Genomic DNA, 16,578 nt, shown 5'->3' on the forward strand with positions numbered 1-16,578 from the left:
GAGTGGAATTAGAGCAGCAAGGTTGGATTTCACTAGGATTCTGGGGACCTTTCTGAATGTTAACAGCCAGTGAGCAACAGAAGGGAAGAATCACTTACCTGTGGGATTATGTCGGATGAAAAATAGAAAGGGTCTGTCTACTATAAACCAGGGAGGTGACGACCTTGCAATTAGAATCGCAGCTACGGGAAGAGAGAGAAAATGTGTTACACCCAGTGTGAGGCCGGCAGGGCAGCAGGCTGGCTGGATCTTCATGCTGGAGTTCGGGGACACAATTCCGGTCCCTTGGGCTGGCCAGGTTAGACCAGGCCCAACGGTCACCATTTACAGAACACCTACCGTGGCCCAGGCCCTTTCCACTTGGGTGTCTCATTCAGTCTACACAAGTACCATCGTCCTTAACGAATGTACTTACTCCGGAGGCTTTTTACGAGGATTAAGTGGCATAAAAACTATTATAAGCTCTTAGAACAGTGCCTGCCACTGAACGACACCTAATGCATATTCACTGTTATTATTAGCTGTTTTGTATTCATACCATCTGCCTTGCTGATGAAGGCCACTGGTCCTCTTAGCTCAGCCAAATCCCTTCTGTACACCCAGGCCCAGCTTAGTGTTCAACCGTTTTGTCTGTGACTTTTCCTTCGGTAGTTCTCCTTTGCGTGGAGACCACTCACTCATCTGGGACCTGCGACCTCGTGTTGCTGTTCAACCCGTTGGGTGTAGACGCTCGACTTAGACAGGAAACCGTTTTAGGCCCAGAGTCCCAGTCATGCTTACTCTGCCAAACTTACCCGTGGCGGCTTCAGTTTTTTTTGTTTTTTAATGTTTACTTATTTATTTTCAGAGAGAGAGTGAGTGCAGTGTGACGAGGGGAGGGACAGAGCAGGGGAGAGAGAGAATCCCGAGCAGGCTCCACACTGTTGGCGCAGAGCCTGATGCAGGGCTTGATCTCACGAACTGAACTGAAATCTAGAGCTGGACGCTTAACTGACTGAGCCACCCAGATGCCCCATGCCTGGGTTTAATAAGCTTGTCTCAAGGCCTCGCAGGAGGGCAGGTGCCGGGCATCACGGCACTGCTTTTTCCACGATGGCCCGGTTCCCTTCCTCAAACCCCACAAAGCGCTAATGGCTTGGCTTAATGTCACAAAGGAAACATCTCCACTTATGTTGGGGAAAATCCCCCAACCCAGGGTGACTGAAAAGCAGTCAATGGTTAGCAGGTTAGCAGGTCTTCTGGACTGAACCGTATCCCCTCGAAATCCATATGTTGACCCTAACTCCCAAGGTATCGGAATCTGAATGAGGTCATGAAGGCAGGGCCCAAATCCAATGGCGCTGGTGTCCTCATAAGAAGACAGGGAGCCAGGAGGGATGTGCGTGTAAGACAAAAGGCCACGTGAGGACACAGGCAGAAAGCAGCCCTTGACCTTGGGCTTCCGACCTCCAGAACTGTCAGACATAAACTACTGCTGCTTAAGCCCCCCCAGTCTGTGGCCCCTTGCTATAGCAGCCCTGCTGACCGACCCAGCAGGGCTGGCCTCCTGGGCGTGTGACTGGGCAGTCACACTCACGAGAACCCCACACTCGGGTCAGGGCTCTGCTGCCCCTGTCTTGAAATTCTTAGCAAGTTTTCAGTAAGGGCTCCATATTCACATTTTGCACGGGGCCGTGCAAATTAACGTAGCCAGTCCTGATAGTTACACTAATTGGCAAAACTGGCCAATAACGGGCAGCATTCGGTTCTCACTTATCATCACCTAGAAGAGACAAAAGGCATCTTCAGAATTCTAAGTGCTGTTATTCTAGGTCTTTGTTTTTAATGCTATTTTAAAGGATTACAAATTAAGTGTTTATTCTAGAAAGGTCATAAAGTGTCGATTCGGAGCATAAACGGTACCTTTTAACGACCAGAAACATGTGACCCAGTTACAAGCCTACTAGGAGATTCACTTTATGAGTTTGCAGAGTTTGGCCAGATCTGTTTACCCCATCTCAGATGGATAATGAGGGGGTACAGAGACCAACCTAAGATCGCTCTATTTTCTCCTTCATCATATAAACCATGAGGAGAAAGCAGATGTGGATGTTCTAATTATCAGAGGAGGCTGCACAGCCGTCCTGGGAATTCAACAGCTGCTTGATAATTCTTCACTTCGTCCTAGATCCACCTGGCTGCCTATTTCCCATGGCGAGTGGCTATTATTTTATGTGTCAATATGATGATTGGGTTTTCCTGCCAAGAAGAAGCCAGCATCTGCTTTAACCTTCCCAAGGGCAGGGGTCGGCAAACCATTGTCCCCAGGCCAGGTCTGAGGAGTCGGATCCTGCCTTTGTAAATACATAAAGCTTTACTGGAACACAGCCGCGCCATGGGCTTGTATCCTCTGTCCTGCCTTCACACCACAATGGCAGCGCTGAGAAGTTGTGGCGAAGACAGGACCGCCCACGAGGCAGAAAACACACACTACCTAGCTCTTTACCGAAAAAGCTTGTGGACTCTTGTCCCGGAGGAACTGCTCGCACCGAAGTGCTTTCCTTTATGAAACAGACTCTGAGCTTTGAGGGTGCAGGTCCTTAACCTGTCTAAATTCACCACTGTCACCTGGGGGGGCAACCCACAGTGCCCGGATGAAAACAGGGTTTGCTCCGTATCTGCTACGTTGATGGGCGGACCGCAGCACGCTCCCTCCCCCTGCACCCTAGCCGGTCCTGGCTCACGACCCAGTTCTTACTTGTTGCTGCTGAAGCTTTCGTTCCGTCTTCACTGACTTCAATTTTTGCTTTTTGCAAGATTTGAGAGACGTGAAGGTTTTCTGACCCTGTTTCCGGAAAATGAAACAAAAACAGCATTTATTTGATATGCGGGCCATCGGTTTGGCTGCGGGAGCGACTTCAAATCCATGGCAAATTCCAGTTCTTAAAAGGTGTCAGGAGAAGTGACCTCTTCCGGGCTGGTGACTGGAGGTTGTGGGATGACTATCGACCTGCAGCGAGTTTCAATCTCTGCCAAGCAAACTGTGGTTTCGCTTCGGAGGAGGGACTCCCCTTCCCTGGATGTGTTAGTGCCTCTGTCAATTCAACTCTGACCGCTAAGGATTGTGTAAAAAATAAATAAAAAGAGCAGAGCTTTAAAAAAGGAAGTCCAGTTTTCCAGAAGAAACGAGGCAACAATATTATTTTTCAGTACAGAACGTCAGATCCAGGGAAGATTGCAGAGGGGATTTACAGATGGGGAAACTGAGGCCCAGAGTGTTAAGGAATCTGTCCTCAAGTCTTACGGCTGGTTACTGGCAGAGTAAGTGCTCGCTCTTCACCACAAAAGCCACTCATCTCATGGCCATATCAGTGAGAAGAGTGTGGAGGGTAAGAAGGGTTTGGAACCAGACTCAGAACTGCAACTGTGCCTCTAGAACCTTCTAGTGAATTAACTTTCCTTGTCAGCAGATTCTTATCGCTCCAGTGATACCCACTGGCCGTAGCATTCGAGGAGAACACGAACGGAAGTTAATGCTAGCCTTAGTGGGACATGGGTCTGGATGCAAAGGGCAAAAGTGCTTTCTGTGTCCCCTGGTTTTCACCTGCACGGATGCTGGGCTCTAATACGGCCGATGGGGAATGAGAGGGGGACATCTGCAGGGCGCACGTCACCTGCGAGTTAAACATCACACCTCAGGGGAACTTCAGGCACCTGGTCCTCCTTCGAGCACCCGCAAACTCCCATGGCCACTACGTGGTATGTAGGCCACAGAAAAGAACCCCGAAGGGGAAAACAATGAAACAAGACTAACTTCACTGGGCTGAGGAATCCTGTTAAAATGATTCTGATTCAGGAGCTCTGGGTGAGACCCAAGATTGTGCCCTCGAAACGAGCTCCCAGGTGATGCTCATGTTGTTGGACCGGGGGCCGGAGTCCGGATGCCCGAGGACGAAAGAGCGTCAAAATATCCCTGTGGCTGCAAGTTCGCCAGGGACACAGTGTGGATGGAGCCCTAGGACGGGTACACAGGTGCTCGCCTGCAGGCCATCGAGATTGGTAATGAGCTTGTCGAGGGGGAAAACAGGAAAGGAGTACAAATAATGTTTAAGCCGTGACTTTTCTCTGGAAAGAGGCTGCTGTGCTCCAAATTAAAAAGACCAAGAACCGACCATTGAATATCACTCTGGGAGAAGGTGCATATATTGGCAAACGAGGTGATACGACACCAGCTGTGTCCTAGATGCTCTGGCAAAGAAAGCTTCTCATCAGACCCTTTGAATTCACATGATCCCGGATTAATGGGCATTAACACACCTGGATATGGTGCATGCCTGTTATTGTTTGATGGAAGCAAGTATCTGAGAGTTCAAAAACCTTGATTTTTGCAAACACCGGGGAATCGTTTGCATTTGGAAGAGAAAGACTACTATCTAAGAGCTACATTTTTAAGTAATGAAGACAATACACGAAGTGCTTGTTTAACAGTGTCGACTCACTCGGGCTTCACCTGAAACGTGCACGTGAAACGTGGGGACAGGTGATTTATGCTGATCTAAATGACGGAGGATGAGCAGCATCATTTGGTGACGAATCAGACTAAATCTGGGAGGGTTTCAGGGCAACACACTCCTAATTTTGACCTTTTCTTTCTGAATGAATCAGAGAGCCAGTTTGTAACAGTCTTCAAGTTTCAGAATGGGGTTTAAGTCGAACATACTTGTTATTTTCGAAAAATTTGCTTTTGATGGATCAAACATCTCGGTGATGCCGAGCACTTTCAGTGGCTCCTTCAGATCTGTTTGTGCTACCGCCGTGAACCTAGCAGGAAAGGAGAAAGTAGGGGGAAATCATTATACCGTAAATGACGTAAGAGGGTGGAACCTGTGCCGGTGGGGAGATGTTGACAAAGCGACTCCTTTGTAAGTATGCTCTGAACACCAGTCTAAACTGTGTCTGAAGTCGTACTTCCAAGATTTAAGTTAGAGGACAAGTCATCTCTTGAGCACTTTGCTAGCAAAATGAGGACACCGTGACAGGAAAGGGGGTGGTCACCCCCTCGTGTGCGACGGGCTTCCCCATTCCAGTACCTAGGCAGATCCGCTGAAGCACCCTCCCTTATGCTGATGGGGGGGGTATCTGGAATACCCCCCGAATATCTCCACTTTTCCCCCATTGCCAACCGAAGAGCCATCATCATGGCTGCTGTAAGAACCACCGCCCTTAGCGGGATTGGTCAAAAGAGAGGAGACACATTCCTGCTCACTCTTGTTGAGATTATGAAAGCATCTTACCGTTAAGACTGGAACAAACATTAGGAATAGGTGAGAACGTATGCTACAGGTGTTGGGGCGTAACCTTGGGTTTCTTGGATACTTGCGATCTATCTGGCCTTCCAGCTGTACATATGTAAATGTCAGTTAGTAAACCTATCGTCAGAGGATGTTTTACCAGGTTTTATCCCATCTGGGGGAAGAGCAAAGGGTAGGTGGGCAGATGGACTCTAATGATAATTTACCACTATCGTTGTGCTTTACCTATTATGTCATTCTGTAATGTACACTTACCATCTTATTCATTTACATCAAGCACTGCCGACATGAAGGCTCATTTCACACACGTACACACACACACACACACACACACACACACTCCTGGGAGGATTGCTAATACTTATCATAAACGGGCTTCTCTGATTACTTAACTCAGTGACTAGAGAAGTAAAAGCTTTTAGAACTGGAAGGTAGCTTTACCACCCCGAGACGTGGGTGCTTAAAAGCCCTGGATACTGGTGGCACAATCACCAGTCAGGGGCCGTTCGCTGCCTCTTTCATGGGTCTGGGTAAAGCATTCTTGGAGCTGACAGAAATTCAGGATTTGGGCAGAATTTAGGATGACTTTTCCCTTGGTTTCAAGTCATAACAGTTCAAATTCCACCAATATTACACTTTCAGTAAAAAAAAAAAAACTACCATAGATACTAATATAAGAATTCTGCCTGAATGGTTTCAAAATATTCCCTTACCACCTAGCTTTCGGACCTTGGCCTTCAGAAGCTTCCAGCTAAAACCTAAGAAGACTAACATGAAACTCCTCATCAAAACGCTACGAACCTTTACCGTGCCGTTATACATGTATTTTTCAGTCTTGGGGACAAAACTAAATATGTTAAAAGCTCTCAAAATGGCATCAGGAGCTTGAGGTCAGAGGTCAGGCTGCCTTCTTTTCTTCCCCACTGTCATTATCCTGCCATATGAGAGGCACAGGGATTGGGAAAAAAAAAAAAAAAAAAAAAAGAAGAAAGAAAAGCAAAAAGCTTCTCCAAAAGCAGACCCTTGTATTCTCTCCAGGCAATTTCTGCAAAATAAATCAGGCCTCACGACGCACCATGTCTTAGCCCCACGTTGTCTGGCACCTGACGCGACCGCCACCAGGGACCGAGCGCTCTTACTTGGGCAAGATGACCTGTACCCTCTTGGGCACCATCGTGCTCATCCAGCTGTCTATGGTCTTGGTGCTGATGTGAGGGATGATGGCCGTCAGCGGGGTGGAGCTCTCCGTGGGCAGCGCGATCAGCATGCTGATGCTTTCCCCGTGGTAGGGCAGTTCGATGAAGTTGTACCATAAATCGTTGGGGGTGCTTGTAGACCCTAAAGAAATCAGAGGCAGGTTCAGTGCATCCCCTGATGGCTTCTGAGAGGGGCAGGAGCGAGTGCTGATCACGTGGGTGGCCTCAGAGGGCAGAGAGCGGTTCCGTTTGGAAACTTCTCTTTTCCAAATATAGTTTCCTTAGAAAGACAAAGATAAGGACCGTTATTTCTTCTTTCCCCTGGTAAATAATTCCCTTTCTTCAGTTGAGATCTGTCTTAACAGAATGCCTTGGGGCGTCACCAAAAATTCTGTTGAGTGGAATTTAACTGGATCATGAGGCGCTTAGAATACAGTACTTTGCAAGAAGCTGACCCCTATCATGTGAATAAGAGAATGAATTTGGGCTGCCTGAGAACGGTTCTTTTGGCTGAGCCTACGGGAGCATGTGAAGAGGAAGGAGAAAGGGATGAACGGCTCCATTGTGTAGGAGCCACACCAACCACCCCACCCCAACCCAACCCACGCCAACCCCCAACCACCCCAACACATTTACAATCTACAGCGTGCCCCAAGGTAGGGCACACAGTCCCGTTTTACACCCGGGGGGCTGCACTTACAGAAATTAAGTAACTTGCCAAGGGACACATGGGCTAAGTAAGCAGTGGAGCCCCAGGACTCAGGCTCAGTATGTCTCATGCCAGCAATGACCTTTGTAGTTCACTAACGCGACTCCCTATTCACTCTTCACCCATTCTGGTCATTGTCCTTACGGCTTTTCGATACCTTATGGTATTTGTACTCACAAATAAAAGCCCGAGAACAATTTAGACCAGCGCTTCTCAAAATGTTGGTCTACAGAGCACCCATCCTGCAGGACGCTCAGTTGACGGATTCCACACGCCACTGAATCGATTCTTCCTACGGATTCATAATAGACCCCAGTACCGTAAAGGCTCCAAGTCATTCTGAAGGAAAGAAAGCTGTTTGGCTTTCCGCAGGTTTCCCAAGCTAATTTGATCCTAGAACCCTCTCATCTCATGTGAAATATTCAAAATATTCAGCAACTGATCAGCACAACTGTGTGCGGACCGGTTGGAGCTGATGAAAGCACATTCATAGGGCACCCGGGCGGGGTCAGTCGGTTCGGCATCTGATTTCAGCTCAGGTCATGATCTCGTGGTGTGTGAGTTCAAGCCCTGTATCGGGCTCTGTGCTGTCAGCTGAGAGCCTGCTTGGGATTCTCTCTCTCTCTCTCTCTCTCTCTCTCTCTCTGCCCTGTCCTGCTTGCATGCTGTCAAAATAAATAAACTTGAAAAAAAAAAAAAGCTTTTAAAAAAGAAAGCGCACCCATGAAGGGTGCCAGCTGGAAGCCCAGCTCGGGGGGTACATGGTCCAGAGAGGCCCCGGCCTCCCCGGGAAAGAATATTCCACACAGCATGCCATAGGATCCCGGGAAAACTTCCCATTAGGCATGTGATGCCAGTTATAAAAATTAACTAGGTGAACAGAAAGCCAGCATTTCTAGATTTCTGGCAGATTTCAGAAATGTTTTACTAAACACTTCAGCCTTTTTAAGAACGCGGTGACCTTGGTGAGGCACTTAACCTCTGTGTGCCTCTCGGTATGGAGAATGGAGATACCACGGATATTAAAAGTGTGTACCTCACAGGGTCGCCGTGACGGTTAAATGAGGAAAAATATGTAAGGTGCTTGACAGGGCGTGGCCTGTGGTGGGTGCCCATTGAACGCTGGCTCTCTCTACCTCCTCCCCCTTCTCTAAATGACCTAGAAGGACAACGTGTTTAAGAAAAAGAGAGGAAGCGAGCTTCTCTCATGCTTTTCACTCGTCTTCTTTTTGGGGACGACCTCCGCCAGTCACTGCATGTGAGACAGGGATCTTGGATAAGCCAGTTCTCCACGGGTGGAGGTTGTGGGGGGCGGCGAGAGGCACAGCCAGCTTTCTTTGTCTTCGTTACATAACGAACACTTCTAGCTATAAAATACGATAAAGAATAGCAAAGTTCTTAGAACACGTGACATGACAGGATGACATTTGAGTTTCTCCCTCTGGAAGAAAGCTGGGGGCAACTCGTGGAGCGCTCGGTACACCCGGTCCCCGTCCCGCTCCATTTGCCCGCGGGCCGTTCGGCAACCTTGTGCGGCCTGGCCGGCTGGGACAGGCAGGGACTGTCACTCAAGCCCGGTTCTGTCTCGGGGCTGCCTGAGAATCAAAGAGGGGATTTTTTTCACTTTCCTTTTACCTTGTGTAATAAGATGGTCTGGGCAGAAACCAGAAAATCAATGGGAGAGTCAGGACAAACATCACTTCCTAATGAGCCTTTTAATCTTCAAAGACAAGAGGAGGCCCCTACCTGGCAAAGCTGTTTGAGAAATTCTACGACTTAGGAAGTGGTTAGGAAATGGTTGCTCCAGGGCATGAAATAAGGACCTGGAGGCAGCCGTTAACCACTTCTAGACATGTTTACTGTTCTGATGGGAGGCAGCGGGGTCATGAATAATGAAAAGTGACGAGCCTGGGTGTTTTTGAGTCGGGAGACAGCTTCCACCTTCAGCAGTGAATCCGGTCTCCACCGAACACGTCATTAACGGATCAGTAATACGAATAACCACTAACCACTTTGTACCCAGTCGCGCACATCTTGCCTGATGACTCATTTCTCCCTGGCCCCACTTCTGCTTCTGATCACAGGCGCTGATGGCATAGCGTTGGCTCGGATGCCCCTGGCCATACCTCTTCCATTCTTCTTTGCTCCATGGCTTGAGGAGACAGGGGACAAAAATAACATCTTGCCTTCCACCTGATCAGTAAAAGACAGCTTTCGCAGCATCGGCCCACAGAGGACAAAGGCTGAGGTTAAGCACACAAGACCTGGAGTTCTAGGACCTGGGTTCAGATCCTGACTCTGAGACACTAGCTCTGGGACTTGGGCAAGTTGCTTAACTCCAAGTCTTAGTGTCTTTATCTGTAAAATGGGATAACAGTGCCTGGCTTACAGAGTTGCTGGGAAAATTAGACGAGACAATACACACAGCACAGTGCTCAGCACAGAGGCTTGCACGTTGTAAAAACTTGCATCTACTGATGGAAGCAGCTTCGCAAAGTACTTCTCGAACGTTCGGTCACCGTTCAAACAGTCGAAACACAGCACTGGTCCACCAAGAGACATCACACCTGCTGCAGAGGACACAGCTCCAGGGCAGAGTGAATCAAGCAAGGAAGGGGTATTTGGGAGCCTTGCGTCACAGCAGGGAGCCTGTCATTGTCCCAGATACCTTTCCATTAAAATGCCCCGCCCAGGCTCTCCATTCCTTAACATCTGGGAAGTCCACTGAGTGTTCTTTAATGGGGATGATACCAGAGTACATAAAAATGTGAATGGAGCAGTTTCATTCCTTCTAAACAGGAGGGAATAGATGAAAAGGGAAGACAAGTCTTTTCTCTTGGATGAGTAGGGATCAACAAATCCTTTAATGAGAGGTAACAGGCAAACGACCAAGTATTAGAAACATGGAGAAGACTTAGAACATCCTGTCAGTGGTACTTTAGGGATGATCTAGATTTTCTGGAAAGGTCCCTAAAGTACTCTGATCCCTTCTTTAAATCCTACAAAAGGAGGAAGTAACTAGGCTCACTAAAACGTTAAGAACTCTTCTCGGCCTCTAAATTCAGAGGGAATATTTTAAATATTGAATATCAGGAAAACTTTATACATGAAAACCCATCCAGTTATCTTCCACTACAAGTAGCTTTATGGATTCCTGAGCTCTTGAGGAACTGTTTCAGCTACATTTCAGTCGAAACTGAAATGTACATTTGGAAACAAAAAAAAACACACCCACTGCACATAGTGGTCCATATTCTAGCTGAAATGCAAAGGGGGTTTGGGGAGAGTTGATGGGGAAGAAGGTGTGGTTTAAGCAAGTTAGGTGAGTACAGGTGCCATTTGTTGAGCTAAAGAAGATGGCAGGAGAACCAGATGGGTGAGGGCAATAATATAATTCATCTATGGAACTAAAACTTAATAGACAACCACGTAGAGAGGTAATGTGGATAGGTAGGTATGAGTAGAAGCTGGAAATATACTGTGTACATATATATATCTCCACACATATATACATATATATTTGGAAGGTTTTGTGGTCTTTTTTTCCCAAAATAAAGTCTTTAATGTCTAAATTCATAATCGTAAAATCAAAAATTTTTAAGAACTTTTGACTCAGCAATTCCTATCCGAGGAAATTACCTTTATAAATTCTGACTCAGTTCTAAAGATTTAAGTACAAGAATGCTCACTGAGGTGTTTATTACAGGAAAAAAAGTAAATGGCGACCCATAGGATATTATAATGAATTTATGCCATGGAATATTCTGCAGCTGATAAAAGGATCAAGTAAATCCACATGAATTCACATAGTTTTCCATGATTTACTGTCTAATGTGTGAAGCATATTACAGTGTAATCCTCCATATGCAAAAAAGTTTCATAGACATATTTTGCATATGCATAGAAAAGGTCTCAAATAATACACCTACCACTTAATAGGGTTTTTTATGCTGGGACATGGGATTATAGGAGAACATTTACTTTCTGCCTCATTATGTTTTATTTGTAGATTTTGCAATGAGCACGAAATATACTTCCTTTAAAAAAAGACTGCAAGGCCTTTTTTTTTTTTTTTTGACTTTTAAATTAGAAGAATTTCTATCCTCAAATTGCTTACACTTTATGGGATACAGTCAGAAGGGTTTCCCCTTCCTAGTTTCCACCCTGTCTCCGTAATGCTACTAAATGAATCTTCTCAGAGATCTTGATGGCATCTTGCCGGGGGCAGGTCAGGAAGACAGAGGGTTGGAATGGCAACGCTTCCACAAGGTGACCGAGGCGGCTTGGTGAGGCCCAGCACACGTGCGACAGGTGGCTGCAGAGGTCGCGTGAGTGGGCAGGGAGGCCTCTGAGCTCACTGGTGGCCTGTCTCAGCCGCAACCGCCACGTTGTGAGCGCTGGCTGGTCGTGCTGGCCAGACCGACGACAGGCAGAAAGTGGGTGACCAACTAAGCGGTCTGCGGTTGTGAAAACAAACACCAGCTGTGCTTTCTTCAGATGCCACAAGACACAAGACAAATCTGCCCTGTCGTACTGCAAAAAGCCACCGTGCTGGCCAAGGAGGGAAACCAGGGCAACACAGGGCCATCCTTGTGCCGTGGCAGGGCCCAGGACAGGAGCCAGGTTCCAATCCCAGGTTCCTCCACAGCAGCCCCATCTTTGGCACGGGCAGCGGGGCAAGAAGGATGGCAGCCGTTTTCCAGGGTTTGGTGTGAGGGAACAAGAACCGTGGAGAGAAGGCTGACTTCCACCTTCTGTCCTGAATTCAGGGCAGGTCAGTAAGGGTCCGACAGGAAGGAGGCAGGACACCAGGCTGGGTCACAGGAGCACTTCTAAAGCACGGGCAGAGTACAGCAAAACCGCTAAGCACAGTCCCTTATGCTACAAACAGTGGGGCACCATCACCAGCCGTAGGCTGGCAGGGGCGAGGGAAGCATGGTGACCCAGGGAGAAAGCCCCCCTGAACACACCTGCTGACAGGAGCCGAGACCTTTCTTGAAGGGATGCAGGAGCCCCGGGGACCGCAGGGAGGGCCGGGAAGTCAAGGCCCCAAGTCGCCTCACCTGCGAGCTCCCCCCACAGCCAACTGGATGGGAGGCAAGGGAGCCCACACGTGCAGCCTCCTTGGCGGGGGGTGGGGGGGGTGGGGGCTCGGGACAGCAGGGAAGAGGGTGAAGAAAGGGCATGAATCTGGAAGGTGGAGGGAAGACAGCCAGCTCACCTTGGTTCGACAGCGTTCCAGTCGTTGACAGGAAAAGTACATTTACGCACTGCTTTCTGTAATGTGCACACGTGTGCTCTGAGACAAATCAGTTCTTAATGGAAAAGCTACTCGCATATGCAACTCCCTCTCTAGGAACCTATTATATACTCAAGAAAACACGTTACACTCCCGCAAACACACACACGGTAGCGTTTCATAGGAATGTCTATAGGATCCTTGCGTTTTAACCTTTAACTACTGACATTTATTTTCCAGCAACAGAGATATACAGTAATTGAGGCCCTTCACTTTTTTTTTTTTTTTAATTTGAGAGAGAGCAAGCGGGGTCGAGGCAGAAAGAGAGAGAGAGAGAGAGAGAGAGAGAGAGAGAGAATCCCAAGCAGACTCCACACCGTCAACGCAGAGCCCAATGTGGGGCTCGATCTCACAAATCGCAAGATCATGAACTAAGCAGAAACCAAGAGTTGGACGTTTAACCGACTGAGCCACCCAGGCCCCCCTCCCTTTTTTTTTTTATTAGAACAGAGAATGTGTATAAAGATTGACCTAAAAGAAAACGGCTTTGCTTCAGAGAAGAGTTGGTAGCCATGTTAGTGTTCCGATGAAGTCTTCCTGGCAACACAAGCCGGGAGCAGGGAGGGCTGGGGGGCCGACGGGAAGGAGGGAATGACTTTTGGGCCAAAAGAGCCTTTTATTATTCTCAGTTGCTGAGCACGTTATCTTTCTGCAGGGCTTTCAAATACATATTATCTTTAAAAAAAAAAAAAAAACACACATTTGAGTGAATGCCAAAATTTTACCTAGAAGCTGGATGATAAGAAGGAAAGCGACTTTACTTATTGCCTTCTTCACCTAAGTCATTCCTTAATTTAGAGAATTACGCAGCTGGCACAATACTGAACGGTGCCTGAAGCGAGCGTATGCAAAGGCGATACCTGGGGCCCGCATGTTCAGGTACGGATCAGAGGCATAAAGGCTAAGTTGCAGAGGAAAAAGATGAATTTAAATTGGCTCACAAATGCTTCAATGAAACCAGGCTTAGAAAACAATCACCAGGCTTCATTTATCAGTGCTGCGGCAATGACAGCAGGGCTCGGTCATTGTTTTCCTGACTGTAAAATTGATCCAGGCTTGGGCGCCTGGGTGGCTCAGTCGGTGGAGCCTCTGACTTCGGCTCAGGTCAGGATCTCGCCGCTTGCGGGTTCGAGCCCCGCACCGGGCTCTGTGCTGACAGCTCGGAGCCTGGAGCCTGCTTCGGATTCTGTGTCTCCCTCTCTCTCTCTCCCCCTCCCCCACTCGCGTGCTCTCTCTCTCTCTCTCCAAAATAAACAAACATTAAAAAAAAAATTAAAACTGATACAGGCTTGTTTTAAAAAGTTTCAAATTCAAATAAAGAAAAATAATCACTTGAAACACTACCACTGTTGACATTTTATTGAACACCCTGCAAGACACGTCTCTACAGATGGATGGATATATAGAAAGCATTTTACGTAAATGTGATGAATCAACATCTGTTGTACTAGAACTTGTTTTCTGAAATCAGCAACATATTGTATCATCTTTCCACTTCTGTAAAGCTGTTTATCATGTACGTTCCACTATTTGCTGAGGTGAGATTATCTTCAGAGTGGAAGTTCCTCAATGCAACATGGTCTTCTAGGAAGTCCCCCGCCCCACATCTCTTTCTGCCCACAGTGACCAGGGCACCTATGGCTCCCCCCCCCACCATGAGAGCCACCACTGGGCTTTGTCAATCTTTGCAATTTTTGCTAATTGGGTAAGTGAAAAAGAAATCTAATTTTTACTTGTATTTCTAATTTGGTAACGTAAGATGGTGATGACTTCGTAACGTTTTCATGCGCTTTATGCCTCTTCCCATCTCGTATTTTGTGACCTGTCCTCTGAACGTTCAACCTAAGAGCCTGTATATTATATATTAATACATAACCCTTGTAAATAATACAAAACCTTACCAGGAACTTTAAAAACATCCTGCCCTCCTCTCTCCCACCCTTTTGGAAAAATAAAAGTCAGATTTGCTCTCGGACTAAGTGAAAGCACTCTCAGGGCCCTGCCAAGCATACACTTACCGCATCGGAACACGGAAAGCTGGGCCAGCATGGGCACTTGGTAGGACTTCCCATCAGCTGTCACAAACGTGCGTTTCTTTGTGTTCTCAGGTTGGAACCGCGATTTCCACAAACCCTTAAAATACACGGCATTGACCAGGACCAGTCTGGTGAGCGCACCATCGATGAGATTTGGGGAGAGCAGATTGTCGATCATACCTGAGAAGTCACGGAACAAGCAAGGGAAAAATTCAGGATTGGCAGTCTATTTGAGGGCAAAAGGCAGTGTGGGATCATGGACAGTGAAAAATCAAAGGAATTTTTAAAACACTTTAAAAAGGAACTATTTACAACACCCTTTTTGTACCTTCTCATGTTCTTCTCGCTAAAAATGAAAGCCGAACAGTTAAGGCTAAAATCAGAGAATCCATAAAGACTTTCAATATCCTTTATTTGGAGGTTACCAGACTTTTCCTTAAGAAATTCTTTTACAACGAATTCCCCATGAACCCCACGGTTTAGAAAATTTTACTCGCCTAAATGATTAATTAACGATGAATTTCTCTGTTTGCTAATAACTGGTGTGAATGACTGCCAAGGAGGGTTTTCGATGGGCACAAGATAGGCACAAGGTATGCAGTTGTTGTCTGAACCACCGGGTAGATTTAATGCCGGTCAAAAACCAACCTCTTCGACCTGTGCGATCTGATTGAGGGTAAAGGCTGAATTTCTCCTAAAGTTTTAGAAACGATGGGCATTTGGAATCCCTGATGTCACAAGGCCTCACAGCTACTTTAAAGAAGGGCTGGAGGGGCACCTGGGTGGCTCAGTCGGTTAAGCGTCTGACTTCGGCTCAGGTCGTGATCTCACAGTTCATGAGTCCGAACCCCAAGTTGGGCTCTGCGCTGACAGCACTGGAGCCTACTTGGAATTCTCTCCCTCTCTCTCTGCCCCTCCCCTGCTCACACTCTCTTAAAAATGAATAAATTTAAAAAAAGAAAAAAAGGGCTGGATCTAAAAGTCAGTGTCTACATTTATGAGTTACGGACTGAGCTAGGTGTAATATTACAGAGAAGCAAGGAAATAGCATCTGTTCTAGAAGGCCTCCCAGTCTTGAGGGGAAATTCACTCCACAAAATGTAGAAGACCATCCGTCTTGATTGTGTTAGGAGTGAAGGAGCAGACAACCGTTCTAGTTTCAGAACATTCTTTGAGGCCACGAGGATCCTTCCTGAGTGCTATCTGTACTTGACGGTTTGGGTTTTCATTAACGTACCTTTTGCTCCATCTCTGAAGACCCAGCTGTGTGTTTACGAGGGGTCACTGATACCCAAAGTGATGAAAAATTAGTTCAGAAATTCACTGTAGCTTTTGGCCTTAGCATATTTAAAAAATACATAGTGCCGTAATGTAAATGCTAGTTGTAATTCTTTAAATGGTGAGAGTAAAAATCAATAGTTTCTGAAGGAGCAAGAAGGTCTAATTCAGTAGAGAGAGCTTTAAGTCTGTCTGTCTGTCTGTCTACCTATCTATTTATTTATTGGGGGAAGGGGAGAGAGTGAGGGAGACAGAGGATCCAAAGCAGGCTCTGTGCCAACAGGAGAGAGCCCAATGAGGGGCTCGAACTCACGAACCACGAGATCACGACCTGAGCCAGAGTCGGATGCTTAACCAACGGAGCCACCCGGGTGCCCCGAGAGCTTTAAGTCCTTTTAGATGATGTTCAAGAAGATGCGAATGTGCAATAAACGAATGTTTGGATAAGTCGTGGTAAAGACGCGCACCCAGAGGTTTCCCAGACCCCAGAGGGCTCCGTAAGTTTCATCACGACTCCTTTCTTACACAAGGGGGCACCAACGCTAAGTCAGGACCTGAAGGAAGATACACAGGCCATGAACGGCCATCATTCGACGCAAGGGCGGCCTCCGTCTTGTGGGAAGGAAGTTAGAGCTCTGTGCTTCAGCCACTGCAAGCACCTTAGAGCTCCTGACAGTGAGGGCTGTGTCTTGCCTTTGCTGGGAACATCACCCAGTCCAACCCCTTTGTGCCTTTAGGACACAGCTCCCTCTCTACCTGTAGTAAATGT

At 47.2% G+C, this 16,578-nt stretch overlaps 1 protein-coding gene across 2 annotated transcripts in view; it reads right to left on the reverse strand.

The window, feature by feature from the left end:
* The window catches only part of SERPINE2 (serpin family E member 2), a 61,682-nt gene that overhangs the window by 2,074 nt on the left and 43,030 nt on the right, over positions 1–16,578 (reverse strand). For both annotated transcript variants that reach the window (XM_027049334.2, XM_015086617.3), the window contains exons 4-8: positions 14,514–14,711; positions 6,431–6,629; positions 4,700–4,800; positions 2,738–2,824; positions 99–182 (exon numbers count right to left, since the gene is read on the reverse strand). In XM_027049334.2, coding sequence (XP_026905135.1) covers positions 99–182; positions 2,738–2,824; positions 4,700–4,800; positions 6,431–6,629; positions 14,514–14,711 — 669 coding nt within the window. The remainder of the gene's footprint in view (positions 1–98; positions 183–2,737; positions 2,825–4,699; positions 4,801–6,430; positions 6,630–14,513; positions 14,712–16,578) is intronic.

Source organism: Acinonyx jubatus, chromosome C1 (genome assembly GCF_027475565.1).
Source record: "Acinonyx jubatus isolate Ajub_Pintada_27869175 chromosome C1, VMU_Ajub_asm_v1.0, whole genome shotgun sequence".
NCBI lineage: Eukaryota > Metazoa > Chordata > Mammalia > Carnivora > Felidae > Acinonyx > Acinonyx jubatus.